This window comes from Thalassophryne amazonica, chromosome 22 (assembly GCF_902500255.1).
Source record: "Thalassophryne amazonica chromosome 22, fThaAma1.1, whole genome shotgun sequence".
In the NCBI taxonomy this organism is placed as follows: Eukaryota; Metazoa; Chordata; class Actinopteri; order Batrachoidiformes; family Batrachoididae; genus Thalassophryne; species Thalassophryne amazonica.
In genome coordinates this window covers 36,491,666-36,518,329 of record NC_047124.1, presented here as the reverse complement: position 1 = coordinate 36,518,329, position 26,664 = coordinate 36,491,666, and the positions used below count along the sequence as shown (strand labels likewise).

General features: G+C 42.9%; 1 protein-coding gene across 2 annotated transcripts in view; it reads left to right on the top strand.

The window, feature by feature from the left end:
- The window catches only part of mkrn1 (makorin, ring finger protein, 1), a 57,573-nt gene that overhangs the window by 14,839 nt on the left and 16,070 nt on the right, over positions 1–26,664 (top strand). The window contains exons 2-5 of one of the 2 annotated variants that reach the window (XM_034163551.1): positions 8,488–8,619; positions 17,143–17,324; positions 21,775–21,995; positions 25,513–25,727. In XM_034163551.1, coding sequence (XP_034019442.1) covers positions 8,488–8,619; positions 17,143–17,324; positions 21,775–21,995; positions 25,513–25,727 — 750 coding nt within the window. Of the gene's footprint in view, positions 1–8,487; positions 8,620–17,142; positions 17,337–21,774; positions 21,996–25,512; positions 25,728–26,664 lie in introns of both variants that reach the window. The other variant, XM_034163550.1, reaches the window with a different exon arrangement.

Here is a 26,664-nt window from a genome sequence, read left to right as displayed (position 1 = left end):
TTCTGATTTAAAGCTCTCTTTTTCAGAGGAGCTACAGCATCCAGAGTTGTCCTCAAAGAGGATATAAAACTATTGACGAGATAATCTATCTCACAGAGTTTAGGTAGCTACTCTGCACTGTGTTGGTATATGGCATTAGAGAACATAAAGAAGGAATCATATCCTTAAACCTAGTTACAGCACTTTCTGAAAGACTTCTAGTGTAATGAAACTTATTCCCCACTGCTGGGTAGTCCATCAGAGTAAATGTAAATGTTATTAAGAAATGATCAGACAGAAGGGAGTTTTCAGGGAATACTGTTAAGTCTTCAATTTCCATACCAATCAATCAATCAATCAATCAATTTTTTTTATATAGCGCCAAATCACAACAAACAGTTGCCCCAAGGCGCTTTATATTGTAAGGCAAGGCCATACAATAATTATGTAAAACCCCAACGGTCAGAACGACCCCCTGTGATCAAGCACTTGGCTACAGTGGGAAGGAAAAACTCCCTTTTAACAGGAAGAAACCTCCAGCAGAACCAGGCTCAGGGAGGGGCAGTCTTCTGCTGGGACTGGTTGGGGCTGAGGGAGAGAACCAGGAAAAAGACATGCTGTGGAGGGGAGCAGAGATCGATCACTAATGATTAAATGCAGAGTGGTGCATACAGAGCAAAAAGAGAAAGAAACAGTGCATCATGGGAACCCCCCAGCAGTCTACGTCTATAGCAGCATAACTAAGGGATGGTTCAGGGTCACCTGATCCAGCCCTAACTATAAGCTTTAGCAAAAAGGAAAGTTTTAAGCCTAATCTTAAAAGTAGAGAGGGTGTCTGTCTCCCTGATCTGAATTGGGAGCTGGTTCCACAGGAGAGGAGCCTGAAAGCTGAAGGCTCTGCCTCCCATTCTACTCTTACAAACCCTAGGAACTACAAGTAAGCCTGCAGTCTGAGAGCGAAGCGCTCTATTGGGGTGATATGGTACTACGAGGTCCCTAAGATAAGATGGGACCTGATTATTCAAAACCTTATAAGTAAGAAGAAGAATTTTAAATTCTATTCTAGAATTAACAGGAAGCCAATGAAGAGAGGCCAATATGGGTGAGATATGCTCTGTCCTTCTAGTCCCCGTCAGTACTCTAGCTGCAGCATTTTGAATTAACTGAAGGCTTTTTAGGGAACTTTTAGGACAACCTGATAATAATGAATTACAATAGTCCAGCCTAGAGGAAATAAATGCATGACTTAGTTTTTCAGCATCACTCTGAGACAAGACCTTTCTGATTTTAGAGATATTGCGTAAATGCAAAAAAGCAGTCCTACATATTTGTTTAATATGCGCTTTGAATGACATATCCTGATCAAAAATGACTCCAAGATTTCTCACAGTATTACTAGAGGTCAGGGTAATGCCATCCAGAGTAAGGATCTGGTTAGACACCATGTTTCTAAGATTTGTGGGGCCAAGTACTATAACTTCAGTTTTATCTGAGTTTAAAAGCAGGAAATTAGAGGTCATCCATGTCTTTATGTCTGTAAGACAATCCTGCAGTTTAGCTAATTGGTGTGTGTCCTCTGGCTTCATGGATAGATAAAGCTGGGTATCATCTGCGGAACAATGAAAATTTAAGCAATACCGTCTAATAATACTGCCTAAGGGAAGCATGTATAAAGTGAATAAAATTGGTCCTAGCACAGAACCTTGTGGAACTCCATAATTAACTTTAGTCTTGTAACCTTCACTAATGCTGTTTCTGTACTATGATGAATTCTAAAACCTGACTGAAACTCTTCAAATAGACCATTCCTCTGCAGATGATCAGTTAGCTGTTTTACAACTACCCTTTCAAGAATTTTTGAGAGAAAAGGAAGGTTGGAGATTGGCCTATAATTAGCTAAGATAGCTGGGTCAAGTGATGGCTTTTTAAGTAATGGTTTAATTACTGCCACCTTAAAAGCCTGTGGTACATAGCCAACTAACAAAGATAGATTGATCATATTTAAGATCGAAGCATTAAATAATGGTAGGGCTTCCTTGAGCAGCCTGGTAGGAATGGGGTCTAATAAACATGTTGATAGTTTGGATGAAGTAACTAATGAAAATAACTCAGACAGAACAATCGGAGAGAAAGAGTCTAACCAAATACCGGCATCAGTGAAAGCAGCCAAAGATAACGATACGTCTTTGGGATGGTTATGAGTAATTTTTTCTCTAATAGTTAAAATTTTGTTAGCAAAGAAAGTCATGAAGTCATTACTAGTTAAAGTTAATGGAATACTCAGCTCAATAGAGCTCTGACTCTTTGTCAGCCTGGCTACAGTGCTGAAAAGAAACCTGGGGTTGTTCTTATTTTCTTCAATTAGTGATGAGTAGAAATATGTCCTAGCTTTACGGAGGGCTTTTTTTTTATAGAGCAACAGAGTCTTTTTCCAGGCTAAGTGAAGATCTTCTAAATTAGTGAGACGCCATTTCCTCTCCAACTTACGGGTTATCTGCTTTAAGCTACGAGTTTGTAAGTTATACCACGGAGTCAGACACTTCTGATTTAAAGCTCTCTTTTTCAGAGGAGCTACAGCATCCAAAGTTGTCTTCAATGAGGATGTAAAACTATTGACGAGATACTCTATCTCCCTTACAGAGTTTAGGTAGCTACTCTGCACTGTGTTGTTATATGGCATTAGAGAACATAAAGAAGGAATCATATCCTTAAACCTAGTTACAGCGCTTTCTGAAAGACTTCTAGTGTAATGAAACTTATTCCCTACTGCTGGGTAGTCCATCAGAGTAAATGTAAATGTTATTAAGAAATGATCAGACAGAAGGGAGTTTTCAGGGAATACTGTTAAGTCTTCTATTTCCATACCATAAGTCAGAACAAGATCTAAGATATGATTAAAGTGGTGGGTGGACTCATTTACTTTTTGAGCAAAGCCAATAGAGTCTAATAATAGATTAAATGCAGTGTTGAGGCTGTCATTCTCAGCATCTGTGTGGATGTTAAAATCGCCCACTATAATTATCTTATCTGAGCTAAGCACTAAGTCAGACAAAAGGTCTGAAAATTCACAGAGAAACTCACAGTAATGACCAGGTGGACGATAGATAATAACAAATAAAACTGGTTTTTGGGACTTCCAATTTGGATGGACAAGACTAAGAGACAAGCTTTCAAATGAATTAAAGCTCTGTCTGGGTTTTTGATTAATTAATAAGCTGGGATGGAAGATTGCTGCTAATCCTCCTCCTCGGCCCATGCTACGAGCATTCTGACAGTTAGTGTGACTCGGGGGTGTTGACTCATTTAAACTAACATATTCATCCTGCTGTAACCAGGTTTCTGTTAGGCAGAATAAATCAATATGTTGATCAATTATTATATCATTTACCAACAAGGACTTAGAAGAGAGAGACCTAATGTTTAATAGACCACATTTAACTGTTTTAGTCTGTGGTGCAGTTGAAGGTGCTATATTATTTTTTCTTTTTGAATTTTTATGCTTAAATAGATTTTTGCTGGTTATTGGTAGTCTGCGAGCAGGCGCCGTCTCTACGGGGATGGGGTAATGAGGGGATGGCAGGGGGAGAGAAGCTGCAGAGAGGTGTGTAAGACTACAACTCTGCTTCCTGGTCCCAACCCTGGATAGTCACGGTTTGGAGGATTTAAGAAAATTGGCCAGATTTCTAGAAATGAGAGCTGCTCCATCCAAAGTGGGATGGATGCCGTCTCTCCTAACAAGACCAGGTTTTCCCCAGAAGCTTTGCCAATTATCTATGAAGCCCACCTCATTTTTTGGACACCACTCAGACAGCCAGCAATTCAAGGAGAACATGCGGCTAAACATGTCACTCCCGGTCCGATTGGGGAGGGGCCCAGAGAAAACTACAGAGTCCGACATTGTTTTTGCAAAGTTACACACCGATTTAATGTTAATTTTAGTGACCTCCGATTGGCGTAACCGGGTGTCATTACTGCCGACGTGAATTACAATCTTACCAAATTTACGCTTAGCCTTAGCCAGCAGTTTCAAATTTCCTTCAATGTCGCCTGCTCTGGCCCCCGGAAGACAATTGACTATGGTTGCTGGTGTCGCTAACTTCACATTTCTCAAAACATAGTCGCCAATAACCAGAGTTTGATCCTCGGCGGGTGTGTCGTCGAGTGGGGAAAAACGGTTAGAGATGTGAACGGGTTGGCGGTGTACACGGGGCTTCTGTTTAGGGCTACGCTTCCTCCTCACAGTCACCCAGTCAGCCTGCTTTCCCGGCTGCTCGGGATCTGCCAGGGGGGAACTAACGGCGGCTAAGCTACCTTGGTCCGCACCGACTACAGGGGCCTGGCTAGCTGTAGAATTTTCCACGGTGCGGAGCCGAGTCTCCAATTCGCCCAGCCTGGCCTCCAAAGCTACGAATAAGCTACACTTATTACAAGTACCGTTACTGCTAAAGGAGGCCGAGGAATAACTAAACATTTCACACCCAGAGCAGAAAAGTGCGGGAGAGACAGGAGAAGCCGCCATGCTAAATCGGCTAAGAGCTAGTAGCTACGCTAAGCTAGCGGATTCCTAAAAACACGCAAAGTGAATAATGTGTAAATAATTTAGAGGTGATTCAGCAGAAGGAGTGCTTTAGTTAAGGCACGTAAAGATTACACTGGGAAACAAATCGTAATCTAGATAACTAGATCAATCTAACTGCGCAGATTAAACAGCTAACAGATACAGAAAAACACCGCTGTGCTCCGGAACAGGAAGTGATACAATACCGCAGTGAGAGCCAACCACCAGTAGAGGCAAGCAAGAGGATCTTGCTTGCCCAAAATCAGACCGTGTACTTCTTGTTCCAGCTGCTCAATAAGTCAGAACAAGATCTAAGGTATGATTAAAGTGGTGGGTGGACTCATTTACATTTTGAGCAAAGCCAATTGAGTCTAATAATAGATTAAGTGCAGTGTTGAGGCTGTCATTCTCAGCAACTGTGTGGATGTTAAAATCGCCCACTATAATTATGTTATCTGAGCTAAGCACTAAGTCAGACAAAAGGTCTGAAAATTCACAGAGAAACTCACAGTAACGACCAGGTGGACGATAGATAATAACAAATAAAACTGGTTTTTGGGACTTCCAATTTGGATGGACAAGACTAAGAGTCAAGCTTTCAAATGAATTAAAGCTCTGTCTGGGTTTTTGATTAATTAATAAGCTGGAGTGGAAGATTGCTGCTAATCCTCCTCCTCGGCCCGTGCTACGAGCGTTCTGACAGTTAGTGTGACTCGGGGGTGTTGACTCATTTAAACTAACATATTCATCCTGCTGTAACCAGGTTTCTGTAAGGCAGAATAAATCAATATGTTGATCAATTATTATATCATTTGCTAACAGGGACTTAGAAGAGAGACACCTAATGTTTAATAGACCACATTTAACTGTTTTAGTCTGTGGTGTAGTTGAAGGTGCTATATTATTTTTTCTTTTTGAATTTTTATGCTTAAATAGATTTTTGCTGGTTATTGGTGGTCTGGGAGCAGGCACCGTCTCTACGGGGATGGGGTAATGAGGGGATGGCAGGGGGAGAGAAGCCCAACCCTGGATAGTCACGGTTTGGAGAATTTAAGAAAATTGGCCAGATTTCTAGAAATGAGAGCTGCTCCATCCAAAGTGGGATGGACAGTGAAATGAACACTGCCTTGTCTGATAGTGAAGCTTCTGAGCTTGGATTTGAAAGTGAAGGTTTGGATTTACAGAGTATACACAGACAGGAGATGACACATTTCACCCCAAAACTCTTAATTTTTTTTAGAGTCTGTTGGATTTTGGATCTGTGTGGTTACACTGCTGTTTGTCTCCACGATGGTGTTTTTAAAGACTGCCTGAACATGCAGATGGATTTCTCATATTGGGAAAAATCAAAACAATTTTATTTATATAGCGCCAAATCACAACAAACAGTCGCCATACAATAATTACAGAAAAACCCCAACGGTCAAAACGACCCCCTATGAGCAAGCACTTGGTGACAGTGGTAAGGAAAAAACTCCCTTTTAACAGGGCGAAACCTCCAGCAGAACCAGGCTCTGGGAGGGGCAGTCTTCTGCTGGGAGTGGTTGTGGCTGAGGGGAGAGAATCAGGAAAAAGTCACGCTGTGGAAGAGAGCAGAGATCAATCACTAATTATTAAATGCAGAGTGGTGCATACAGAGCATAAAGAGAAAGAAACACTCAGTGCATCATGGGAACCCCCCAGCAGTCTAAGTCTATAGCAGCATAACTAAGGGATGGTTCAGGGTCACCTGATCCAGCCCTAACTATAAGCTTTAGCAAAAAGGAAAGTTTTAAGCCTAATCTTAAAAGTAGAGAGGGTGTCTGTCTCCCTGATCTGAATTGGGAGCTGGTTCCACAGGAGAGGAGCCTGAAAGCTGAAGGCTCTGCCTCCCATTCTACTCTTACAAACCCTAGGAACTACAAGTAAGCCTGCAGTCCCCAATAGAGCGCTTCGCTCTATTGGGGTGATATGGTACTATGAGGTCCCTAAGATAAGATGGGACCTGATTATTCAAAACCTTATAAGTAAGAAGAAGAATTTTAAATTCTATTCTAGAATTAACAGGAAGCCAATGAAGAGAGGCCAATATGGGTGAGATATGCTCTCTCCTTCTAGTCCCTGTCAGAACTCTAGCTGCAGCATTTTGAATTAACTGAAGGCTTTTCAGGGAACTTTTAGGACAACCTGATAATAATGAATTACAATAGTCCAGCCTAGAGGAAATAAATGCATGAATTAGTTTTTCAGCATCACTCTGAGACAAGACCTTTCTAATTTTAGAGATACTGCGCAAATGCAAAAAAGCAGTCCTACATATTTGCTTAATATGCGCATTGAAGGACATATCCTGATCAAAAATGACTCCAAGATTTCTCACAGTATTACTGGAGGTCAGGGCAATGCCATCCAGAGTAAGGATCTGGTTAGACACCATGTTTCTAAGATTTGTGGGGCCAAGTACAATAATGACAAAATAGCAAATGAGGGAGATATCCATGTTGAGTTTCTCCAGACTTGCGGATGTAACTGACGACCTGCAGGACGTAACCACGGCTCAGCAGGTGAACCATTCGGTCCAAAAGGGTCTTCTTTAACTCCAATTGTTCCATGACATCAAGCTGAGAGTGTTCAGTCTCAAAACGTTTGATGAGCAGTTGGAGAACCTGTGGATGCAGCAGCTGGTGACATGTACAGATCTCAAGTAGTGCTAAATGGACTGGTGTGTGGTCTGTCTGAAGCTGAACATAGAGGTTCAGACACTGTCCAGTGTCTGAACCTCAGTAAATGACAGAATGACAGAATAAATTATTTTCAGGAGATAATGGACTTTCTATTTAATGTGCCACAATCCTGGGAGAACTTTGTGAGGAGCTCTGTGACACCGGCTGGTGATCGCGCACGATCTGTGCGTGGGGACTCCTTGGTGGAGTGGACTTTACGTATTTAATCTTGGAAATCATTCTACGAGTGGGTGAGTGCCCTGTGCAGTTTTTATTTATTGATTTTTATTTTGTTCTCCTCAGTGGAGCTGGTAGACTTTATTTTTTTTTTACTTTGAGACACTCTGTCTTGATGTGCGTGTGTTGTGTAATGGAGCAGCACGCACCACGTCATTCTTAATGTTAGCGTCTGGGTTCCATTCAAGTGTGCACTGGGATGTTTTCCTCAAAGAAACACTGTTGGAAAAACTCGGAAATGTTCTGATTTCAGTGCAACATGTCCTTTAAAGACTAAAGAATGGAAATAATGCACGCTGCTATCCAGCACCAAAATCTTAAAGAATGAAAGTGTCTCCATACCTGAAGGATTTTGATTTCCATTCTGCTGTTTTCTTCATTGAAGCCTCCGTCGAAGCCTTCATTGAGCCTCCTTAGCCTCCAATCTGATCGAATCCACGGCAGACGATCAGGTCAGCTGTGCACCGGCCTCGGCCTCTGTGATGTTCAGTGCCGGCGTGCCCCCTTCTTGGATGGACTGGTGATGGAAAAGAACAAAAACTGCAGAGATTGTTCTCTGATTATCGGTCTTCATGTAACGCTTGGTTTGTGTCGTCTGGATATAAACAGGATAAAATAAAGAGCTGAAGTTGTTTATGTAAAATTTCCCCTGAAAAATGGTTCTGTACGACTTCAGATTCCCACCAAGTCTCGCGCTTAAATGTCGTCAGATGACGCCACAGTATAGCAGCGCTGGATGGCAATATAACGACGCGGCGAAGTTATTCCATTGTCAGTACATAAATAACATTAATTCCTTTTTCTTACTTTGCTCCTCTTTATTTAAAAAACAAAAAGTTAGCTGATGGCTGAGCAGTAACTGATATGATGAAACTGGATAAGTTAATTCACTGGCAGGAAAAACGTTTCAAGCTCGTGTAACTTTGCCCAGGTGGACCTGAAGCTGCCGTGTTTCCGTCTGATGTTTTCTGTTGTTTATTTGACTGGTTTGGTGGTACTTTGTGTTTTCAGATACTTCATGCACGGGCTGTGTAAAGAAGGAGACAACTGTCGATACTCCCACGACCTGACCAACAGCAAACCTGCAACCATGATCTGCAAGTTCTTCCAGAAGGGGAACTGTGCGTTTGGAGACCGCTGCAGGTGAGGGTGGAGCCTAACCTCGAGAGGGAAGCGAGACAAAACCGGTTTATGGCAGAAGTGAGATTCAGAAAGACGTTTTCATCGATGGGTCTGGTTCTGAGCCTACCGTCTTAGAAATGTCACAGCCCGGCCCGACACCGGACACTTGTAGCTGTCAGCACCAGAAGGCTGCATTTAGCTCCATGTAACTTAAGTGTGTGTGTTAATGTCTTCAGATATGTTTAACTGTCTCATAACTAAACCAGCTGGCACAGTTTAATATAAGCCAGATTCTTAACACCTGCGTTCATCTGACTTTATACCTTATAAGCAAGGCGTCCAGGGGGCATCCGGAAAAGATGCCTGAGCCACCTCAACTGACTCCTTTTGACGTGGAGGAGCAGCGGCTCGACTCCGAGCTCCTCACCCTATCTCTAAGGGAGCGCCCAGCCACCCTGCGGAGGAAACTCATCTTGGCTGCTTGTACTCGCGATCTCGTTCTTTTGGTCATGAGCCAAATCTCATGACCATAGGTGAGGATCGGAATGTAGATCGATCGGTAAATCGAGAGCTTTGCCCCCTACTCAGCTCTCTCTTCACCACGACGGTCCGATACAGCGACCGCATTACCTTTTTCCCGTCGAGAACCATGGCCAGAAAAACAAAGATAAAAAAAAACAAACAAATAGTTAAATGCAGTAAGATTTATTTTTGTGGGGCCCAAAATCCCTGGCAGTGCCCCTGGTTATGGGACTTTGACTCAAGCCCCTGCGGCTGTGCAACCAAACAAGTTTGTGAATTGGTGTCAAAAATGTTCACATTTCAGTGAATCTAGTTAACATTTTATTTCATCCACCTGCAGTTAATTGTAAATGGGGTGTAATTCCGTGTGCTCGTGCCGCCGTGCGCACACACAGACACACACACACACACACACAAACAGCTTTATAATTTTGCATGCGTGTGTTTTTTTTTTTTCTGTGTAATTTGAATACTGACACCTGAAGACGTGTTTTGCACGAAGAATCGGACAAAATTTCCCCCTGAAAAGCTTCACGGTTTGGTGTCATTAACACCAAGACGTCTTTATCGGGCTGTGAGACGCAACAACATCATTACACTGATCACTGATTCACTGATTTGTGTTCCAACTTCTTTTTTTTTTTTTTAATAGTCTGTTTTCTGGTTGTCATTTGGTGCTGAGTCTTGTGTTTGTATCGTGACGGCTCTCGTCAAAAAAACTGAAGCACAGTTTTGACAAGTGCCTTTCATAGAAGACAGAGATGCACTGATGTGGACTTTCTAGTCTTGGTCCTTTGTGCAGATGGACAGACCTGTCTCGTGGAGACGGCGTCTCCTCCTTGTTGTCTGTTTCATCAGGCCCCCCCTCTTCCCCGGGGAGTCTGCTGGTTAAATTCCCTCGCCCAGTCTGTTGGGACGTGCTGTCTCACTCTTTCCTGCAGCACTGCAGCCTGCACAGCAATTACATAACACGTGCTGTTGCCAGGTTCCGTAATTTCACTCGTCCAATCGGCTGCAGCGAACTCCTCTTACGTATGGCGGGCGAGCATCCCTCCCCTCCCAGCTTATGGGAGCTCCTGTATCTTTTTGTAAGCAAACTGGAGGAAGCTGCAGCAGAGAGGCGGCTTTTTTTTAGCAGCACAGGCTGTTGATGGTGCGCGGCTCTGGTGCGCTAATGTTCTGTCCTCAGTCTCCACGTGAGCTGAAGTCAGGAAAGGTGTCATCTCTGTCCATTTTTAATTAGCCTTTCCACTAATTTCATGCCAGATTATTACTCTGATTTAACACAAAAAAGCATATAAAGAAGTAGTTAAATTATTTTTTTTTAAACTTGGAGCCTATTATTTACTTAAGATGGTTTATTTAAGGTGGTTTCGGATTAAACTCTCAGGACTAAAAACATTTTTTAGGCCATCCGCTGTTTGTTAGTGGTTAATGAACAAGCTTTCAAGACAGAAGTTTCCTGGTTCAGTACCACCTGTGCCCGTTCTCCATACAGAGTATCCAGAAAGTATTTACAGCACTTCGCTTTACCACATTTTATCTTGCAACCTTATTCCAAAATGCATGAAATTAATTTTTTTCCTAAAAATTGACACACAATACCCCATAATGACAATGTGAAAAAAGTTTGAGGTTTTTGCAAATTTATTGCAGAAAAAAAAAAAAAAACAAGAAATCACTTGTACATAAGTATTCACAGCCTTTGCCATGGAACTCAAAGTTGAGCTCAGGTGCCTCCTGTTTCTACTGATCATCCTTGAGATGTTTCGGGGAGGTGATGGTCTAGTGGTTAAGGTGTTGGGCTTGAGTCCAGAAGATCATGGGTTCAAATCCCCGCCTGACTGGAAAATTACTAAGGGCCCTTGGGCAAGGCCTTTAATCCCCTATTGCTCCCGGTGTGTAGTGAGCACCTTGTATGGCAGCACCCTGACATCGGGGTGAATGTGAGGTATAATTGTAAAGCGCTTTGAGCGTCTGATGCAGATGGAAAAGCGCTATATAAATGCAGTCCATTTACCATTTTAGTAGTTAAGCGTTGGGCTTCAGACTAGAGGATACTCAGTTTAAAACTCAGCCAGACCGGAAAATCACTAAGTGCCCATGGGCAAGGTCCTTTATCCCCTGTTGCTCCTGGTGTGTAGTGAGTGACATGCATGGCAGCACCCTGACATCAGTGTATGAGCGACTTTGGGTGAATGTGAGGCATAATTGTAAAGCGCTTTGAGCTTCTGATGCAGATGGAAAAGCGCTATTTAAGTGCAGTCCATTTACCATTTCACAGCTTAACTGGAGTCCACCTGGGATAAATTCAGTTGATAGGGCATGATTTGGAAAGACACACATCTGTCTACATATAAGGTCCCACAGTTGACAGTCAGAGCACAAACCAAGCATGAAGTCAAAGGAATTGTCTGTAGACCTCTGAGACAGGATTGTCTGGAGACACAAATCTGGGGAAGGGTACAGAAACATTTCTGCTGCTTTGAAGGTCCCAATGAGCACAGTGGCCTCCATCATCTGTAAATGGAAGAAGTTCAGATCCACCAGGACTCTTCCTAGAGCTGGACGCCCATCTAAACTGAGCGATTGGGGGAGAAGGACCTTAGTCAGAGGCCTTAATCAGGCCTGTATGGTAGAGTGACCAGATGGAAGCCACTCCTCAGTAAAAGGCACATGGCAGCCCACCTGGAGTTTTACAAAAGGTACCTGAAGGACTCTCAGATCAGGAGAAACAAAATTCTCTGATCTGATGAGACAAAGATTGAACTTTTTGGCGTCATGTTTGGAGGAAACCAGGCACCATCTCTACAGTGAAGCATGGTGGTGGCAGCATCATGCTGTGGGGATGTTTTTCAGCAGCAGGAACTGGGATACTAGTCAGGATTGAGGGAAAGATGAATGCAGCAATGTACAGAGACATCCAACCTGATGGAGCTTGAGAGGTGCTGCAATGAGGAATGGACCAAACTGCCCAATGATAGGTGCACCAAGCTTGTGACATCATATTCAAGAAGACTTGAGGCTGGAGTTGCTGCCAAAGGTGCATCAACAAAGTATTGAACAAAGGGTCCATGGCTCTTTGCAGAGGTGCTGCAAAGATGACCATAAATTAACCCCCAAACCTAAAATTTAAATCAGAAAAAAAAGGGTTTTTTTTTGTTTTTTTTTACTGAGAAAATCAGAAATACGAAGTCTGTTAGAAAAGTATCCGACCTTTTTATTTTTTTCAAAAACCATATGGATTTGAATCACGTGTGATTGCGTCAGACAAGCTTGAACCCTCGTGCGCATGCGTGTTTTTTCATGCCTGTCGGTTGCGTCATTCCCCTGTGAGCAGGCTTTGAGTGAGCAGTGGTCCACCCCTCTCGTCTATTTTTTATTGCGAATAAATGCCTGAACGATTTGGAGCTTTGCTGCATCAATTTTTTTCCAGAAACTGTGAGAGACCTCCAGGTGGACACCGTTCGAAAAATTAATATGGCTTTCAGGGACGATTTTATGGGGATTAAACAGATTACGGGGTGTTACTGCCGCTTTAAGGACGGCCCACAACTGCTGAGAGCGCGGCGCGCTCCCAGCCCCCATCGACAGGCTGACACCCCGCTGGAACAACCAGATCATTTCCAACGTGAAAGCTTTGTTGATGCGGGACCTCGTCTGACTTTCACAAAAAGGCAGAAGGCGTGGATATCAGCACTTTTTCCGGCACATTCCACCGTTACAGGAGTTTTTTTTCATGGAAAGAAAAGCGGAGGGACGCGCCATGGCTCCGTTCATTACACGGGACAAAACCACCTCGGTGTTGGTCTCACAGGACGGCTTAAAGGTGGATTTCAGACAGATTCCGGTTGCTTTTCAGTCATGTGATTATCCAATTGTGATTGTGCATGAGCTGGACATGCCAGAACATGTCCTGGAAGGCTTCATCACGGCGTTGCTTTGCGCCATGTAGCTCCACCGCGACGCGCGGAATTCCTCCACACGTCTGTCTCAATGTGCCGAAAAAGTGCTGATGTCCACGTCTTTTCACAATTCCTGTGCTAGTCAGATGACATACCGGATCAAGACAGCGTCCAGTTTAAAAATGAACGGCACATTTCACTATTACAGGAGTTTGTGTCATGGAAAGAGGAGCGGAGGGACGTGCCACAGAGCTGTTCATTACGCGGGACAAAACCACCTTGGTGTTGGTCTCACAGGACGGCTTAAAGGTGGATTTCAGACAGATTCCGGTTGCTTTTCAGTCATGTGATTATCCAATTGTGATTATGCATGAGCTGGACATGCCAGAACATGTCCTGGAAGGCTTCATCACGGCGTTGCTTTGCGCCATGCAACTCCATCGCGACACGCGGAATTCCTCCGCACGTCTGTCTCAATGTGCCGAAAAAGTGCTGATGTCCACGTCTTTTCACAATTCCTGTGCTAGTCAGATGACATACCGGATCAAGACAGCGTCCAGTTTAAAAATGAACGGCACATTTCACTGTTACAGGAGTTTTTGTCATGGAAAGAGGAGCGGAGGGACGTGCCACGGAGCTGTTCATTACGCGGGACAAAACCACCTTGGTGTTGGTCTCACAGAACGGCTTAAAGGTGGATTTCAGATGGATTCCGGTTGCTTTTCAGTCATGTGATTGTGCATGAGCTGGACATGCCAGAACATGTCCCGTGAGACTTCATCACGGCGTTGCTTTGCAGTGGAGCAGCTTCTCTTTCCATGACAAAAACTCCTGTAACGGTGGAATGTGCCAGAAAAAGTGCTGATATCCACGCCTTCTGCCTTTTTGTGAAAGTCAGACGAGGTCCCGGATCAACAAAGCTTTCACGTTGGAAATGATCTGGTTGTTCCAGCGGGGTGTCAGCCTGTCGATGGGGGCTGGGAGCGCGCCGCGCTCTCAGCAGTTGTGGGCCGTCCTTAAAGCGGCAGTAACACCCCGTAATCTGTTTAATCCCCATAAAATCGTCCCTGAAAGCCCTATTAATTTTTCGAACGGTGTCCACCTGGAGGTCTCTCACAGTTTCTGGAAAAAAATTGATGCAGCAAAGCTCCAAATCGTTCAGACATTTATTCGCAATAAAAAATAGACGAGAGGGGTGGACCACACCTCACTCAAAGCCTGCTCACAGGGGAATGATGCAACCGACAGGCGTGAAAAAACTCACGCATGCGCACGAAGGTTCAAGCTTGTCTGACGCAATCACACGTGATTCAAATCCATATGGTTATTGCAAAAAATAAAAAGGTCAGATACTCTTCTAACAGACCTCGTATGTTTAACAAACATTTTTTTGTTGCTTACAATGCAAATATAAATTTTAACTTTCAAAAATATATGTAAAAATGTAGCATAAACCAAGTTATATACAACAATTCACATTAAAATGCAGGAGATGCTTCAGGCATTTCTTGTGGCTATTTACATGCTATCAGATGCCACACAAATTATATTTGTGCCACTCAGAAAAACAATTCCTCTCTCATGCACATCAGAAGCTCCAAAGATTTGTACAGTTTGTGTATTTTTTCTTAATTCCTTGTTTTTGTAGCATTTTTTTTTTTAAATGATGTTGGTACAGACTGACCTGACTGTGTTAGTGGCAGAATTAATAATGTTGTTGTCCTTTCAGCTGCTCCCATTTTGTTCGGGGTCGCCACAGTGGATACAGTCAGAAGTGGCAAATGGTAATAAAAATAGAAAAAGGTGTTTTGGGGGGAGGGGTCTCGACCTTTGGAGCCTGCTTCTGCTGCCGGGGCAGTGTGTGTCTGCATCCAGCTCTGTGTTCCAGGACTCGGTGCTGGGGCGGAGCTCTGCAGCGCCGAGTCCTGGATAAGATGGAAAGAGAAGCGCGCGATCCACTTAACAGATCTGTGCAAACAGATCTGTGAATCCACTTGCTCTCGTGTTCATCCAGACCAGAAAAATCAAGTCCACTTCATCATCAGACTTATCACGCTCTGGTCCAACCTCTGATGACGCGCTGTCCGTGTCGATCGTCATCATGTAGTTCAGAAAAAAAGAAGAGAAAAACTTGACATGTTGGTCCAAGATCCCGCATTATTTTGACACACAAAATAAATAAATAAACTACACTGCAAATGCTACAACACTCCACCACACACACTAAAACACACTCCAAGCACGGCACATATCACACAAGTTTCAAAATTGATGGCTGTCTGCTTTTTGCTGTGCACAAAACCACAATCTTCCTGTGCTTAGCAACCAAATTGCGTGGATTGGGCATCATTGTTTATTAGGTAATATATTTTACACCAGTGATAAAAAGAAAAAATTGTTGTTTTTTTTTTGTTTTGTTTTGTTTTTTTTTTTACTTGTTTGCTGTCACAGACACACACACACGTGCGCACACCCATAGCACATCCACGTGGGGTCTGTGGGCTGTTATCAAACCAACGTGCAGTTGGTGATTTTGATTGGATAGCACAGCAAATATGAGAATATTATTCAGGCAAAAAAAAAAAACTTGTGTAAATTATTAATCATAATTCAAGTTATACTTGGCCTATTAGCAAAATTTACAAAGTGGTGTACAGGTTGAATTCCACTCGTTCAACACTCATTCAAGCAGAGACTCGGAGTGGAGCGGATTGTGTGCTACGTCCGCTTAATTAGGTCATGTGACTTTATGCGGCAATTTTACAGTGTAAAGTTCATCTGTCGAGTTACCAGCAGCTCCTGCAGAATGTACATACCTAATTGGGGTGTGAATCTTTCAGTTTTTCATGATTCAATTCTAAAAATTGATTTTCTATGATGGTGGTTGAGTGCATGTGTATCCTCTGCATAAAAAAATTTAAGTTAAATATGACAAAAATTTCATATTTCCTTATTTTGTTATTTAATCTAATTTGTTATATATTGGCCATAAGTAACATTTGAAATGTTAAAAACACATTATTATTGGATGGGTACAGTGTTTGCTATACCAGCATACAACTGGGTAAATTACTGCCAATATACAGTCACTTTAATCTGAGCCTCAGAGAGCCGATTGGAAACTTTAACACCATGAGGCAGAGTGTAAATGTAAACTGACACACGGTAACTTTAATCTGAGCCTCAGAGAGACAATCGGAAACTTTAACACCGTGAGTGTCAAAATTACACCTGAAAAGCTTCATGGTTTGTTGTCCTCAAAGGCGTCTTTATCGTTCTGTGAGACAGAATGACAACATTACAGTGAGGAAAGTTTGTGTCTCAGCATGTTATATATATATATATATATATATTTATACCACGGTCAGTGAGAATTCCATGTCTAACTGGCGTGTATTATTTTCGTGTATATGCACACTTAGTTCAGCGAGTTAAGTCACTGTTATAATCACTCCTCTGGTTGTCACCATAGCAACGTGCAAATAAGTTGGCGCAGATCAGCTGTTTGACGGGTGAATGACAGAAATGCAATAAAACATGGATTTTCAAGTGAATTTTAATATTTTTGACCAAAATAAAACATCTGAGGAATGGAAAGAGGAGGAGAGCAAATGAGAAGAACAGCAAAAGCAGCGGCGTAAAGATTTAACATTGGACGAACTGGACAAGATTGAAGATGGGAAAGAAGAAGAGAACGGTTCTTACGGGCTGCCGAGCGCTCCGCATCAAAACAGCGAGCGTAGTTTCTGGACCTGTTGCCAGAGTTGGCCGCGGCCCCACACAGCAGAGAGGGGGGCGGTGTGAGCGGCCCGCTGCGGCGCTTACCGATTCCACAGACATGGTGAGCGCATCGGAGGCGAAATGTCTTGAGACTGGCATAAAATAGTCCCAAATACTTACGCATTTTTATCAAGTTCTGTTAAATAAATATTTGTGTGTTAGCTCACTGTGTGGGACCATGGTATAAGTGGATTAAACAACTCGAAGCTGTGCATTATACAGTTTAAATGCACTTCACAGAGTAACACCACTCCGCCTCGCGTCGGACAGGTGGACGGTGTGGTTCCAGTAGCAGGTGGCTGGTCTTTCACCGTGCTGGTCTCATGTCATCCTGTAGGTTTGAACACTGTAAACCTGCAAAGCAAGAGGAGCTGCCAATCCCCCCGACGCTGCCGCTGCCCGCCATCCTGCTGGCCAGCTCATCGGACCCAGAGCCCAGTGGGTCAACATCTGGCTCTGGGGTGCAGGACTGGGTCAATGCCGCCGAGTTTGTTCCAGGACAGCCTTACTGTGGACGAGGTAAGGCTCCAGGTCTGTCCACTGATGCTGTTCACAGATTTTAAAAAAAAAATCTTTTCTTTATTTGTTAATGTGTTAGTTTAGACAAGTGGACGGGTCAAACCAGGTCAGATGGTAAAACTCACACTTGTCTTCTTCACACGCTCAGGGTTTCCCGCTGAGACACTCTACTCGTGGATGTAATATGCTACGAGGAATGAAATGATGTTGGGGGGGGGAAATACTCCTTTATATTAACTAGCAGCAGTAACCAGTTTATTCTGCATAATGGAAAAGATAACAAAAAAAAAAATGCATCAAGCATAATATTTTAGAGAATGAAGTCTGGACTCTGTAAATACTGGCCATGGCTGCTGTCTTTTTCTGTTCTATTTTTTTTTTTTAACAAGTATTTTGAAAAAATGAAAACTTCGTCGATCAAAATACACGCAAGATTAAACCCAGTGACATAATTTAAATGTATGGGTACAAAACCTCCGTTTGTATATGTATTTCTGTCAAAATTTGTTTCATTTATTCCATCATATAAAACTATATATATATATAATATAGCAACACTGTCCTGTACCAGCGTGCACTTTTCTGATGGGTGGAGTAGTACTGGATGAGCTGGTCAGATAGTTCGACTCCACCCGTGTTTTTATTATAAGCCAACATTGGGGTAGGACAGGGAATGTCTTTCACCGTCAAACGTCCATCCTTTCCATTGCTGATGACATCCAGCTGTACTGCTCTTTAAAGGTCTCTGAGATCCACAAACTGACCTCTTTAACAAATTGCCTGGTGCAGATTAAACAATGGCTTGGCAGCTAAACTCAGCAAAAACTGAAGTGCTGGTCATTGCCCCGATGAGGCGATCCCAGGGATCACTTGGCATTTAAGGAACTTGAAGTCGTCTTTCAATCGAGTCTTAGAAACCTCTGTGTTATCTTTGACAAAGAAATGTCACTCAAAACAGCTGACAAGGAATTGTTTCTGTCAGTTGAGAAAAATATCTAAACTTAGAAGTATTGTGTCAAAAGATGATCTTGAGTTGATGATCCACGCCTTTGTATCTTCGCGTTTAGACTACTGTAACCGCTTATTTTCTTGCCTAAACCAAAAGCAGCTTTCTTGCCTGCAGCAGGTCCAGAATTCTGCAGCTGGGCTGCTAACTCGGACTAACAGGAGAAGCCATATTACTCCACTTCTAAAAGCCCTGCACTGGCTCCCTGTGCCTTTCAACTTTAAAGTCCTCGTGCTGACTTTCAGAGCTCTGCATGGTCAGGCTCCCCCTTATATTAGAGACTTGTTGTGTCCCTACACTCCGTCTCGGAGCCTGAGGTCTTTAGACCTGAACCTCCTCATGGTCCCACGTACCCGTTACAAGACCAGAGGAGTTCTCTCTTTCCAGGCCATCGCGCCAAGGCTCTGGAATGATCTCCCACTTTCTGTTCCCATCTATTGATCAATCAATCAATCAATCAACTTTTTTCTTATATAGCGCCAAATCACAACAAACAGTTGCCCCAAGGCGCTATTGATGCATTGAAGAGTCAACTCAAAACGCCCTTGTTTCTCCCAGTGGTTTAATCTGCAGTGGAGGGAGCTGTTGATGACTATCACATTTGATTTTTATTGCATTGATTGTGTTTGTATTTTTTGCTACCTTTTTTGTGCAGCACTTTTTGGCTTCCTCTGTGAAAAGTACTATATAAATAAAATTTACTTACTTACTTTCCATCCTTCACCCTTCTCCACACCGTCTCTCCTGAACATACAGGATGGACGGTGGAGCACACGGACACCTCCTGTGTGTCCACTTTTCAAACACCAGAGGCTCCTCTCTGATCCATCTCACAGATCCTCTTCCATAATTTGTTGAGAGCATTTGCCCTCCCTCTGGGGCATCATCGTCTTCTGTTCTCTCTGTATGTGCCACATGCTCCAAATGTCATCTTGGCCACGTCCATGAGCAGTTTGGGACTTGAATAAAAAGTATCCATGTAAATATTGTACCCAGTACCAAGAGAGGATGGCTGGATCCGATTCATGACCACATCATCGGACAGCCCGTGGTTTCCTGTGGTCACAGTCGGTGCAGATGGTAAACCATTATTAGTGTGTAGCCCAGTGGCGACCAAACTATTCCAGAAAGGGCCGAGAGGGGGCAGTGATTTCACCGATGAACTCATCCCGTCTGCTCAAAGTGATATTAATCAATGAAACCACCTGCTGGAGTCCGTGGCTGCAAAGAAAATACTTTGGTCACCACTGGTGTAACCATTGCTTGACTCAGCCGACACAAACTCTCACCCCCATTTAGTTGGTTTGCGTTTGATACATTGTGTCGTTCCAGTTTTTCCCTTTCAAAGCAAATCAATTTTATTTATATAGCGCCAAATCACAACAAACAGTTGCCCCAAGGCGCTTTATATTGTAAGGCAAAGCCATACAATAATTACGGAAAAACCCCAACGGTCAAAACGACCCCCTGTGAGCAAGCACTTGGCAACAGTGGGAAGGAAAAACTCCCTTTTAACAGGAAGAAACCTCCAGCAGAAGCAGGCTCAGGGAGGGGCAGTCTTCTGCTGGGCTGGTTGGGGCTGAGGGAGAGAACCAGGAAAAAGACATGCTGTGGAAGAGAGCAGAGATCGATCACTAATGATTAAATGCAGAGTGGTGCATACAGAGCAAAAAGAGAAAGAAACAGTGCATCATGGGAACCCCCCAGCAGTCTAAGTCTATAGCAGCATAACTAAGGGATGGTTCAGGGTCACCTGATCCAGCCCTAACTATAAGCTTTAGCAAAAAGGAAAGTTTTAAGCCTAATCTTAAAAGTAGAGAGGGTGTATCTATTAGATAAATATGATTCAAACCACCGCAGCGCAGTGCCTTTAACACCTATGGCATGCTCTAATCTCTGTAATAAAATTTTAAGCCTCCATCCTCTCAGCTCTCCCTCCTCAGGTGGTACTAAGCCTGGCAGACACTGAGGATGTAATCATAAAGAGGCCTGACTCCAAACACTTTGTCGTGACCCGGTGTTTCCTCTTTCCAGTCAGTTTTTACATCCTCATCTGGATCACTCAGGTGGATGTTCCAAAATACAGATCGAAACCTGTCTCTTGTCATCATTTTAGCTGGAAGGGACACAGACAAAATATGATTTTTTTTTTTTTTTTTTTTTTTTCCCCCCCAGTCGTTCTGGACACTTGGCAGTGAACCATTGACATGTAAAGCCCCAAAAACTTGTATAGATCTTGCACCTCAGTATCAGTCCATTTGTAATTTTCCCCTTATTCTTTGTTTTTTGCAGCATTTTTATTTGTCTTGGTGCAGATTGTCCAGACTGTCAGTTACACAAAACAATACAATAAAGTGGAGCAGAGGAGGGATTTCTTTCACCAAAACATTAAATCTAGGCTTACGTCTCAGATGTACCTTCTGGCAAATTGTAGCTGAACTTTCAAGTCTTCTTTTTAAGAAAGTCCTCCTCTGTAACACTTCATCATGAAGCTGTATAACTGCTGATACAAAATGCAAAACCTGCACTGTGCACAATTTCTCCAGTCACAGCCACAGAAGCCTGTAACTTCTTCTGGGTTGTCTGGGTGTCTTGGTGGCTTTCCTCACTCTTCTCCTTCTTGCATAGTCACTCAGTTTTTGAGAAATGTCTACTCCACATTCTTCATAACTGATTTATATAAAGTTCGAGACCTATTCAGTGACTTGGAAATGTTCATGTATCCATCCCCTGACTTGTCTGAAGAAAACTGGCAATTAAACTGATTATTTACAGGTATTATACCAAAGGGGCTGATTACTTATGCAACCCATCACCTTGGCTTTTATATTTTTAATTCATTTTTATCACGTTGTGGAGGTTTACTTTCAGTTTGAGTCTAAGGAAGATAATTTTATAAATTTTTATATTGAGAAGCCTGATCTACTTTATGTATTTGAAATGCCATAAACAAATTAAAATGCATGAAATACCAAGGGGCTGAATACTTTTGCAAGCCACTGTATCTAGGTCATTGTGGCAGCAGACTAAGCAGCTCCTCTCACACTTCCCTATCCTCGCTCAGCATCTAATTCTTATCCCTCCAGCACGACCTGGGTCTTCCCGGGGGCCTCCTCCCAGTTAGATCTTGAAAGACCTCCCTCGGGAGACACCAGAGGGCATCTTCACCAGATGCCCGAACCACCTCAACTGGTTACTTTTCAGTTCGGGGAAACGGTTGCTCGACTGAGGGTCCCTCTTAGGTAGTGGAGTTTTTCACCCTGACCCTGAATATACCTGATGGAGGAGCCTCATTTCCACCGCTTGTATCTGCCACCACTACATATTATCAATAAAAAAAAAAAAAACCTACGTGTGTTGCTTTGTCATACAGCGAGGATTCTGACAGATTTGGTTTCAGTAGAATCCATGTGTTGGACTAACTGTCCAATTGTTGTCTCGCAGAGCCAGGGAAGGTGGACAGCACCGGCCCACTCATTGAGGAGTTGGACAGTGATGTCCCACTGGACAGCAAAAACCTAAGGAAGCAGCTTTGTCCATACGCTGCCATGGGAGAGTGCCGCTACGGACTCAACTGTGCCTATCTCCATGGCGACGTGTGTGACTTGTGCGGCCTGCAGGTGCTCCACCCCTCTGACAACAGCCAGCGCTCCGAGCACACAAAGGTAAGACCGAGTCGTGTAGCTCCATCTGTCTTCATAGTCCAGGCTTCACAGGAGCAATAACTCAGGTCCATAAGTATTTGGGCAAGGGCGTGCGTTATGCTGACTCTGTACAACACTGCGGAGGAGTTGCATTGAAACAGGTGATGTTCTTGTAGTGTCGATTTTAACTTTGTGCATCCTGAAAGTATTCACAGCGCTTCACTTTTTACACATTTTATTATGTTACAGCCTTATTCCAAAATGTATGAAATAAATTTTTTCCCTCCAAAATTCTACTCACAACACCCCATAATAACCACATGAATTTAATTAATTAAATATAATTTAATATTATATTTAATAATTTAATTTTTGCAAAATCATTGCAAAAAAAAAAAAACTAAGAAGTCACGTGTCCATAAGTATTCACAGCCTTTGTTCAGTACTTTGTTGATGCATCTTTGGCAGCAATTCCAGCCTCAAGTCTTCTTGAATATGATGCCCCAAGCTTGGTGCACCTATCTTTGAATAGTTTGGTCCATTCCTCTTTGCAGCACCTCTCAAGCGCCATCAGGTTGGATGGGGAGCGTCGGTGCACAGACATGTTCAGATCTCTCCAGAGATGTTCAGTCAGATTCACGTCTGGGCTCTGGCTGGAACACTCAAGGACATTCACAGAGTTGTCCTGAAGACACTCCTTTGATATCTTGGCTGTGTGTTTAGGGTCATTGTCCTGCTGAAAGATGAACCGCCGCCCCAGTCTGAGGTCAAGAGCGCTCTGGAGCAGGTTTTCATCCAGGATGTCTCTGTACATTGCTGCATTCATCTTTCCCTCAATCCTGACTAGTCTCCCAGTTCCTGCTGCTGAAAAACATCCCCACAGCATGATGCTGCCACCACCATGCTTCACTGTAGGGATGGTGCCTGGTTTCCTCCAAACATGATGCCAAAGAGTTCAATCTTCGTCTCATCAGACCAGAGAATGTTGTTTCTCCTTGTCTGAGAGTCCTTCAGGTGCCTTTTACTAAGGAGTGGCTTCCGTCTGGACACTCTACCATACAGGCCTGATTGATGGATTGCTGCAGAGATGGTCGTCCTTCTGGAAGGTTCTCCTCTCTCCACAGAGGAATGCTGGATCTGACAGAGTGACCATTGGGTTCTTGGTCACCTCCCTGACTAAGGTCCTTCTCCCCCGATTGCTCAGTTTAGACGGGCATCCAGCTCTAGGAAGAGTCCTGGTGGATCTGAACTTCTTCCATTTACAGTTGATGGAGGCCACTGTGCTCATTGGGACCTTCAAAGCAGCAGAAATGTTTCTGTACCCTTCCCCAGATTTGTGTCTCCAGACAATCCTGTCTGAGGTCTACAGACAATTCCTTTGACTTCATGCTTGGTTTGTGCTCTGACTGTCAACTGTGGGACCTTATATGTAGACAGATGTGTGTCTTTCCAAATCATGTCCAGTCAACTGCATTGACCCCAGGTGGACTCCAGTTAACCTGTAGAAACATTTGAAGGATGATGAGTGGAAGCAGGAGACACCTGAACTCAATTTGTGCTTCATGGCAAAGACTGAATACTTATGTACATGTGATTTATTAGCCTAGTTTTTTTAATTATTATTTTAATAAATTTGCAAAAATCTAAAAAAAAAAACAAAAAACACTTTTTTCACATTGTCATTATGGGGTATTTTTTGGGGGGGGGGGATTTCATCCAGACATGGGGTCAGATACTTTGCATTGTATTTAAATACAAATACTTTAGATTTTTGAATTCCAAATACAAATACTTTGTACTTTTCCAAATACAAATACTTTATATTTTGAGTATTTCAAATACAAATACTTTCTATGAACTATAAACAACAAATCAACACAAAAACTGATAAACTGGTGACAATTTATTGTGAAAATAGCATGACCAAATACCATTGATAAGTAAAGGATTGAATGTTTTATCACAAATTCACTATTATAATATCACAGGCAATAATCAAACTATCACAATATATATTCTGTTTCCATCAATATTGCATCCTTTTGTATCCACCATATCACAAAACAATAATAAAATGTCATATCTTCTCGTCTCAGCATATTGTATTATTGTATCTCAATCACAATAACGCGGAGCTTATAGTTTTCTGGTGTGTCTCAACACGGTATCACAGAGATTCCCAAGTTTGAAAAGTATTTGGAAATACTTGGGATCGGTGATGTATTTGAAATACAAATACTTTAGAATTCAAAATCAGAAAATACAAATACTCCGAAAAATGTATTTAAGTATTTTCAAATACATATACTTTTGTATTTGGCGCCATGTCTGTTTTCATCCATTTTGGCATAAGGCTGTAACATGAAATGTGGATAGCGTGCAGCGCTGTGAATACTTTCCGGATGCACCGTACACGGGTTTAAAATATCACATTAACCATTTGTTTACATGGTCCCTCCATTTTCAGAGCCAGTCAGTAATTGTACAAACTATATACGAGCTTTGTTGTTCATATAAATCATCACTTTTACAACCAGTTTTCTTTTAGACAAGAACATGAACAGTTTCTTCATTTTCATCAGTTATTGGGGAATACAAACAGTGTGGTCAGTCTGTCTGCAGGAGGCGGATCTCAAAAAATATGCAAGATAGAGATTCGTGAGGGAAGCCACCAAGACCCGTACAACTCTGAAGGAGTTACAGGCTTTGTGGCTGTATTCAGAGAAACTGTGCTTAGTGCAGCATTTGTCTCTTGCACCACCAGTTGGGGCTGGGCGCATGGTGCTGTGGTGCATGGTTTTAAAACACATTTTGCTGTTTCTGATGGATTGTGCATGTGATATACTCTTCTTAGGCTCCCCCGCTCAGCAGTAGTGAGTGAACGGGTGCTGTTGGTCTTGTGCACCGTGTCACTAACTTGCCCGATGTAGCAAGTTAATTTTCAGACGCATTTAAAACTAAATCAGATCAAAAGTAACCGTATCTCAGCCGTGTTGTTGGGGCTGCAGAGGTGTCTTTTGGATAAATGAAACCAGTCTCAGTAAACCTGTGCAGTTTTGGTCTCACTTCATGGTGTCATTGGACTGCCAGCAGAGGGCGCAGTGGATGTCTTCATTTCAGTTCAGTTGATTTTATTTATGTGGCACCGCTGACCCAAGGTGCTTCACACGAGTAAAGTCCAACCTCACCAACATCAGCACACTGCTTCACACTAAATACACAGCAAGCCTGTTTTATTCACACACAGAACCAACCGTGCATGTCGGCGCTCTTACCCAGCATTCATCACTCACACTGCAGAGATCAGAAATGGTTTGTCTTTATCTGAGGATGACATCGATCTCAGTCCTGTTGAAATCAGGCTGTTTGTCATATGAGGTCCAGCCTCTCTGCTCCTTTTTCAACGGTGCAGTGTTGTTGTTGTTGTTGTTGTTGTTTTTGTTTTTTTTTAAGGATTCATTCAGACACTGAGCTTGTGTGATTCTGCATGTAGTGATCTGCTGCCACCTGCTGTTCCTGATGTGTAACTGTGTCCCAGGCATGCATCGAAGCCCACGAGAAGGACATGGAGATCTCATTTGCCATCCAGCGCAGCAAGGACATGATGTGCGGCGTGTGCATGGAGGTGGTGTTTGAGAAGGCCAACCCGAGCGAGCGGCGCTTTGGCATCCTGTCCAACTGCAGCCACTGCTACTGTCTGAAGTGTATCCGTAAGTGGAGGAGCGCCAAGCAGTTCGAGAGCAAAATCATCAAGTGAGTCACTTCTGGAAGCAGAAAAATCACTTTGGCAGGATCCACAAACGTGTGTTTAAGAACCCTGAAGCAGTTCGTCACCCAAACACTAAACAGAAACACTAAAACATTATTTTTTTAAATGAGTATTCTGTTTAATGTTCAAAAAATATCTGAACATTTTATTTGAGTATTGGAATACTTTTAACAGTTTGGTACATATCAGACATTCAACATGTTTCATTTCTGCACATGTAACCAACAGGTGCTTTTATTTTGTTGAAGGTGTTCATCCAAAGTCAGATAACATAGATCTGCTCTAGTTCAGCCCCCAATGGAAGTTACAGGTATTTTTATTGATTTACTACTTTGGAACGTCTACCTTATTTGACAAAAACTCCCTCGTTGTTAATAATGGTAAGTCCCTTCAGCGTCTCCCTTGTTTTCACTCTGCGTCACCGCAGCAGATTCATGGTGGACCTACATGTTGATTTGGACGGGTTTTACACCAGATGCACATCCTGCTGAACTCTGCGTTAGATGGAGAATGGGCAGCGGTGCTCTTGAACCAGGAACCTTCCACAGTGAACATGAGCACACTAACCGCTTGTCCACCACGCTGCCACATTCACTCACAAAAGACTAGATGCCAATAATAAAATTACACACCAATAATATGTCCATCGACCTGTGTTCGTCTGATTTCTTTTGTCCAGACCACCTCAGATAACCTCTGTTGTCTCTCACCTTTATTTGTCCATCTTGATTAGTTTTGGAATTTAAGTCTTTAAACAGTATCATCTGATCTGAGGCCAGATGTTCTGGACACACACAGAGCTCTCAACTGATCACCACCTGGTGGTGAGTTGGATCAGATGGTGTGGGAGGACTTTGGACATACCTGGTAACCCCAAATGAATAGTGCAGGTGAACTGGGAACATCTGGAGGAGCCCACTG